Source organism: Sycon ciliatum, chromosome 6, assembly GCF_964019385.1.
Source record: "Sycon ciliatum chromosome 6, ocSycCili1.1, whole genome shotgun sequence".
NCBI classification, from domain to species: Eukaryota; Metazoa; Porifera; class Calcarea; order Leucosolenida; family Sycettidae; genus Sycon; species Sycon ciliatum.
Window position 1 is genome coordinate 29,988,998 of NC_088648.1, and position 8,227 is coordinate 29,997,224.

Genomic DNA, 8,227 nt, shown 5'->3' on the forward strand with positions numbered 1-8,227 from the left:
CGAGGAGAGCAAATAATAAAGAACAAAATGTTGGGAGAACAGAAAATACAAAACTCACATACTCATCACGTTCACAACAACACACGTACCCTCTCACCAACGAAACTCCTCACGCCGTCTGCCATGTCGTCCGCCATCTCAAGGAGCGCTGCTCAGCGTCTACATGCTCACACTGCAGCCTTCACCTTCCATCCTTCTTTTTTTCTGTTTCAGTTTTTCTTCTGCTTTAGTTCTGGGCACAGTTTTACGTCGTGTCCGGGACCATCCGTCCTTCTTCTTCTTTTTTTTGCTTTTCTTCTGGGCACAGTTTTACGTCGTGTCCGGGACCATTAGTGACGACGACTGACAAGAGACGGGAGAGACGAATGATGAAGGACGAGGACGACGGACGAACTGATGAAGACGGACAAAACTGTGACGATAGGACGACTGGAGATAACATCGGAAACTGGGAGCAAAGGCCACGCAGGACGAATCCAGAAGTTGACATTTACAAATTTCCATTACCGCTGACACGAATGTTATAACTCGCTTTTCTCTACCTGCTCCCAGTCCCGTGCCATCTCCACACTTGTACAAAGGGACGACGATAACTACACTTAGAAGACTGTTTATTGACACGACGACGAAACACAACTAGACATGACGGACCCAAGACGAAGACATCATGAACTCGAGACGAAGACTTCTTTTCATACCACAGCAACACGCGCAAGCACCAACATGACGTACACACAACGTACACAAAATAACGTACTACAACAATGGCAAAAGTAATCAGAAAACAGGCCAATGCAAAGTGAGGGATATCTTTGGCCTGCGCCTGCTTTGTGCGGACTCAATCCGTACCAGCATGGAAGTTTTCTTGGTTATACACAAAGGCACATACTTTCTAACACTATTACGGCTGCTAGAAAGCGCAACTTTTGTCGTCAAGTTCTATTCGAAATCCTATCAATCACTCCTGATGATAGTGCTCTTCCGCTGCTCCCCAACTCTCACATACAGAACAACAGTTCTCAGTGAAGTTGTAAAGAAGGAGAGTTATGAAAGAATGCGTTCCAAGGACGACAATACATGTAGACCAAAGGCCATGCACAATCGATGCGCAGCGGCGCATGCAGAGGCGAAAAGGGGGCTCTGATGACACAGTGGTCAAGAAGACAGCACTTTTACTTTAGTTAAATAATCTTCCGAAGAATATTGATTTTCTGCTTGTCTGTGATGTGACCTTTTCAACCGTTTGTTTACTTCTGTATGATCATCTCGCTCTTCCCATCTTCTATGACGGATCTGTTTCTATCTTGTCCTCAATTCGGATGTTCTTGATGGCAACTGCAGACTGTAAGTTAATAATCATCAAAAAGTCTTTAGCACAAATCAATAGTGATCCCTTCTCGCTACTGTCTAATAGAGTCTGTGTCGGCTGGGGTGTCTGTGGTGAGCTTGGGCAGCGCTTTTGCACAAGCAATCTTTCCTGTCTGGTCAAGTTAGTGATGGATGGTTTGTTTTGCACATTACCTGGAACGCTCTGTTACTCTTTGGGCGGCTGGCTATAATCTTTATGTATGCAGTTTGAAACATTGCGGATATTGTGCGCGGTAGAAATAGCAGTTATTACCTCTTTGTACTCCACCCGTTTAGTGCACCACGGGCAACACAGTAACATAGCCAGTGGCTGGCAATGGCAAAGTAATCAGAAAACAGGCCAATGCAAAGTGAGGGATATCTTTGGCCTGCGGCTGCTTTGTACGGACTCAATCCGTACAAGCGTGGAAGTTTTCTTGGTTATACACAAAGGCACATACTTTCTAACACTATTACGGCTGCTAGAAAGCGCAACTTTTGTCGTCAAGTTCTATTCGAAATCCTATCAATCACTCCTGATGATAGTGCTCTTCCGCTGCTCCCCAACTCTCACATACAGAACAACAGTTCTCAGTGAAGTTGTAAAGAAGGAGAGTTATGAAAGAATGCGTTCCAAGGACGACAATACATGTAGACCAAAGGCCATGCACAATCGATGCGCAGCGGCGCATGCAGAGGCGAAAAGGGGGCTCTGATGACACAGTGGTCAAGAAGACAGCACTTTTACTTTAGTTAAATCATCTTTTCAATGAATATTGATTTTCTGCTTGTCCGTGGTGTCACCTTTTCAACCGTTTGTTTACTTCTGTATGATAATCTCGCTCTTCCCATCTTCTATGACGGATCTGTTCCTATCTTGTCCTTGTAGTAGAATTATTCTTCACGTGCACAGGCTCCACACAACATCAGGCCACAGCAACTACAGGAAATAAAATAATCTACTATCACGGTATTAAGAATGTATAAAGGTACTAGGTTGAGACAAGGAAATAATCAGAACTGTCGGAAGACTCAAGATTCAAGAACAACAACAAGCCAGACCAAGACCTCGCTGACTTCACTGCTGTCGATGCGCGCGTTCGTGCATCAGAAGAACAAAAAACTGAACTGTGATTGTCACCGACGTCATAGATTACGTAGTGACAGAAATAATTAATCTGACATAAAAATATCAAGAGTACGAAAAAATACATTATCAAGACTGGAGAGACAAAGTCACAGTCATAGAGTAGGAAGACATGAATGACAGAGAGAAGTGAAATGTAATCACAATGCTCAAGATCAGTGACCATTTTATAACACCTGTCCCCCTGATAACATGTTCACTGACAATGGCTAGTCATTGTAGCGAGCAGGGCGTTGCAGGTCAGCTCTGCTTCGGAGGTTGCGAGCGGGCTCATCATCAGTGGCAGTTGGTGGGTCGAAGTCGACGCTCATAGCCATATCAGTCTCAGGATCGTTGTCATGCTGCTCGACATTGGCATCCAAACAAGCACCATCTTCGGAGCCATTGGAATCTCGCTTGAGGAGATCGACGTTCACAGTCTTCTCAGCTCCAGAGGTTTGATGACGAATGACGACAGTGGATGCACTGACGATGTCACGAACACGCCAGCCACGCTCGTATGGTGCAGAACGCTTCTGCCGTCGTTCAGGACGTCGCAACATCACTGCATCGCCAGGACTATACAGGCATAGTACGTTAACATCAGGACTATCGCCGCTCGATAACTCTTCTTCAATCAGATCGCGGATAGCCGCGGATCTCTGTGCAAGCTTGTCTACCCATGCACTTGCAGACATCGTGCCGTTGGCAATGGGTGACTCAACAATGAACCTTGCTGGCTGCCATCCGACCATGGCTTCCATTGGCGATAGATGGGTTGCCGAGTGGGGTCTGTTACGATAGTAGAAGAGCAGGGTACGGAGATCAGACTTCCAGTCGGATGAGTATTCAAGGACCTTCCGGATCAATCTAATCAGGGTGCGGTTTGCCCTCTCCGCTGCGCCTTGGGATTGTGGGTGTCTCACAGCACCTGTGCGTACTCGGACTCCAAGTGACTGAAAGAGTGACTCGACGACTGCATTCGCGAACTCTGTTCCATTGTCACATCGCACAACATCAGGGGCACCCCACATCTGGCAGACCTGCACAAATGCACTGGCGACTGAAGCAGCATCATGACGACGAAGGGGTACCACTTCAATCCACTTCGTGAATGCATCCACACACATCAGTACACAGTGGTAATCATTCGTGCCATCCGAACCCAACTCCAGGGTATCGATGACAACTTCAGACCATGGGCGGCAAGGAATATCAGGGCGAGTAGCTGCAATAGCGGGTGCTCTGCTTGGGTTAGCTGCTACACACTGCCCGCAATTCGCAACATACGCTTCACAAGCAGCAGCGATCTTCGGGAAATAACATCGACTGCGGATCATCTCATACATAGTCGACCATGACGCATGTCCTGAGTTGGTATGCGTTACATACAACACTTTCCGTACGAGAGCAGCTGGGATAACAGGGACTTGTTTAACGCCATCTAGTGGCAGCTTGAGGCTGCGATACAGGACGCCATCTTCCACCACCAGCTGAGAGCGAACTCTTGCGTAGGACTCATCGACAGGCAGATCATGCTGTATACCATGTATCACTGCTTGGACTACGTCATCTTTCAGCTGTGATGCCTTGATACTCTCTAGCGTCACGGGACCGATAACACTTGCTCGAGGCGTTGCAGCTGCTGTGACACCATTGCTAGGTGGATTCTTCGATGCTCGGTAAAGCTTGACCCAGGTAGCCGGGACACGTGTTAGTGCGTCGGCAGGATTCTGCTCGGACGGGATCCAGTCTACCTCCACTCTGGTTTCAGTGGTGACCATCAGGTCTGCAATGATCTGCAAACGTCGCTGTACGAGTACATCGTAGAGGCCACTCGTCCTGACTCTGCGTACGTTGTTGGCGATGGTGTCGATCCAGGCAGCAACAGTCTTCGAGTCTGTTACGAGACGCACTTGCTTGAACTGCCAATTGATAGCCAGGTTCAAGCCCTTGATCGCTGCGTCTAGTTCGGCGACGTTGATATGGCGTTTATCGTCATGCTGCCGCAGCCACGATCTATCTTCGATCTTCTTGCCATCCACCATTAGCACAGCACCATAGCTCACGTCAGAGGCATCGACATACAGCGTGCACTCGACAGGGTTAGGGACATGCCAGACGCCATGCGCAGGATCACCATTAGCGCTAAGCCTGGAAGCCAGCTCCTTGCAGCACTGAACGAGCGTGTCGGATAGTGGCTGGTCCCACGACGCGTGCGGCTCAACCATCCTCTTCAAATAACTGCAATACGGCCGTAACCACCCGCACAAGGGTACGTGCCCGGTCAGCTTGCCACACCAGCTTGCCAAGGTGCGCCGTGTCAGGTTCTCAGGAAGGGATACGTCCAACCCAGGTCGACGAGACCAGTACGTACTTCCGTCGTCATCTTGGTGTAGTTGCAAGCCCAATACTCTTGTAGCAACCAACGGCTCGGCAGGCTTTGTCGGCAGTCCATACTCCAACAACTTGGCTGCTACGGCATCGGAGCAGGCATTCGGGCTTCGGATATCGTCGATGTAGCTATCGACGGCTGGAAACGATCGGGTCACCCACTGGACAATGGCTGTCATAATCTTAGGGGCGATGTTGAGGCCGAATCCCATTCTCGTCATCGCATAGGCACGGCCCTGCCACACCACGGTCTGGTAGCGCTGTAGCTCGGGAACAACGCGTACTTGTAGGTAGGCTTTCTTGATGTCGAGGAGGCAGAAGTCCTCAGGCTTGCCATCACGCCTCCATTTCCGGAGCGTATCAGCACATACTGGAGCCTCTTGTCCTGGTTGTGACTTGAGTCGATCATTGAGTAGACGATAGTCAAGGCACGGTCGTACGGGGGTGGAGGTCTTGTGCTCTTGGACTTGTGCCAACAGAGGCAGTACTGCAGCTGGTTCACCATGTATCTTCGGATCGTGCGGCACAAGCCAGTCATCATTAATCCATTGCTTGATGGCATCCTGGAACAATTGTTCCTGGTCTGCGGAGAGCTTGTTACGGGAATATTCTCCAATGCCATGACCAACCGGGCCATTTGGAGGTAAGCCGTCCTTCCATGTCCACTTCACTTGCCAGTACTTCTTATCAGCCAGCCATCGCGCCTCGCCATCAGGTAGGGTTAGTATGGTATCTTGGCCATCACGGGATACACTGACATACGGCGACGGATGTGGAAGATCTGCTGCAGCGGTCACGCCACGTGGCGGCTTGCCGGGACCGAACACAATACCGCTCAGCACATTGTCGTCATCATAGCGAAGCTGGAGACCAGACGAGGCGGCGATGACGTCTGCTCCAATCAGGAACTCTGCCTGAATGGCCTCCAAGCTGTCAACCACATGGACTGTGGCCCCAATGGCAGGTAGCATAACAGCATCGTCCAGGCGCTGCAGTTGTAGCGAGGTGCGCCCGTGAATCTTCAAGGGCTGGCCATCCAGTGCCACAAGACTGTCACTCTTGTCGGGTACGATTGGCAGCTGAAGTCGGCGGGCACATGCCAAATCGATTAGTGTATGGGTGGATCCAGTATCGACGACAGATACGATACGTTCCCACGGCGCTGCGTCAGACGGATGAATATCGAGAAACATCCGGACCAGGGACCCGCTGGTGGTTTGGTTCATTGTGCAGAGCAAATGGTTCCTCCGCTTTCCACCGTCCTTGACAGCAGCTGCCTTGCCTTTCTTGGAGGCCTCCCACTCCGTTCGATCGCGACAGTCTGCTCTAGTGTGGCCAGGGCGCTCGCAAAACGAGCAAATCACATTGCTCCTTCTGGATCCATCTCTCGTCTGCCGCTTAGGGCAGAATCTACGAATGTGGCCCACTTCCTGACAGTGATGGCACATCACACTGGATTTGGTGGTACTGCTGCCAGGAGCCGCCGCTGCTGCTGCAATGCTTGGAGCTTGGGGCAGATCAGATTGGCGTAGTGCTCGCACCTTGCTCAAAAGTGCGGCCATCTTAATTTCCTCACCGGCAAAAGACAATCGCACTTGTTTTGGAAAGTCACTAGGCAGACCCGCAATGAACTGTTCGACTACCATGGGGTCATCTCTGCCACCACTGTTCCCTGCAATCTTGGCCAGGCGTTGCAAGTCTGCCGCAAATGCGTCTGCAGATTCATCCGTCCGTAACCTACGCTGCACGAACAGTCTGTAGGCTTCTGATTTCGAAACACAGAACGCTTCTTCGAATTTCGCTTTCACGTCAGCTGGCTTCTGTTTACTGGAATCCTCCATCCCATCGTATACTAGGAAGGCATCGCCGGACAAGAACAGCGGAACATGTTTCATCTTATCCGTGTCCGAGGTCCATCCTTGAACAGTGCATAGTACTCTGAACTTTTCCCAAAATTCAGGGAAGCTCTCTCCTGGCGTGCCCTTGAAGGCCCTCAGGAACGAATCTAACTTTATCGACATTCTCCGAATCAAACTCCCGGGTTTCGGCACCAAGTCGCTGTAGTAGAATTATTCTTCACGTGCACAGGCTCCACACAACATCAGGCCACAGCAACTACAGGAAATAAAATAATCTACTATCACGGTATTAAGAATGTATAAAGGTACTAGGTTGAGACAAGGAAATAATCAGAACTGTCGGAAGACTCAAGATTCAAGAACAACAACAAGCCAGACCAAGACCTCGCTGACTTCACTGCTGTCGATGCGCGCGTTCGTGCATCAGAAGAACAAAAAACTGAACTGTGATTGTCACCGACGTCATAGATTACGTAGTGACAGAAATAATTAATCTGACATAAAAATATCAAGAGTACGAAAAAATACATTATCAAGACTGGAGAGACAAAGTCACAGTCATAGAGTAGGAAGACATGAATGACAGAGAGAAGTGAAATGTAATCACAATGCTCAAGATCAGTGACCATTTTATAACATCCTCAATTCGGCTGTTCTTGATGGCAACTGCAGTCTGTAAGTTAATAATCATCAAAAAGTCTTTAGCACAAAATCAATGGTGATCCCTTCTCGCTACTGTCTAATAGAGTCCGTGTCGGCTGGGGTGTCTGTGGTGTGCTTGGGCAGCGCTTTTGCACAAGCAATCTTTCCTGTCTGGTCAAGTTAGTGATGGATGGTTTGTTTTGCACATTACCTGGAAAGCTCTGTTACTCTTTGGGCGGCTGGCTATAATCTTTATGTATTCACTTTGTTCAACATTGCGGATGTTGCGTGCGGTAGAAATAGCAGTTATTACCTCTTTGTAGTCCACCCGTTTAGTGCACCACGGGCAACACAGTAACATAGGCAGTGGCTGGCAATGGCAAAGTAATCAGAAAACAGGCCAATGCAAAGTGAGGGATATCTTTTGCCTGCGCCTGCTTTGTACGGACTCAATCCGTACAAGCGTGGAAGTTTTCTTGGTTATACACAAAGGCACATACTTTCTAACACTATTACGGCTGCTAGAAAGCGCAACTTTTGTCGTCAAGTTCTATTCGAAATCCTATCAATCACTCCTGATGATAGTGCTCTTCCGCTGCTCCCCAACTCTCACATACAGAACAACAGTTCTTGAAGTTGTAAAGAAGGAGAGTTATGAAAGAATGCGTTGCAAGAACGACAATACATAATTGTAGACCAAAGGCCATGCACAATCGATGCGCAGCGGCGCATGCAGATGTCGCGTCCCTGGCTCACAGTGACCGGACCCCGAAATCACTACGAGCGGCGACTGAATATAGACGTGTGGCCTCACGACAAGCCCAACACAACCCAGGGGCCAACCAATATAGCTGGCTTG

The 8,227-nt window shown here is 49.1% G+C and overlaps 1 protein-coding gene across 1 annotated transcript; it reads right to left on the reverse strand.

Moving 5' to 3' along the window:
- Window positions 1-2,703: 2,703 nt before the first annotated feature.
- On the reverse strand, window positions 2,704-6,762 carry LOC135820195 (uncharacterized). Its single transcript, XM_065333507.1, has one exon. The coding sequence runs from the start codon at window positions 6,760-6,762 to the stop codon at window positions 2,704-2,706; it is 4,059 nt and encodes a 1,352-aa protein (XP_065189579.1).
- Between the last annotated feature and the right edge of the window lie 1,465 nt (window positions 6,763-8,227).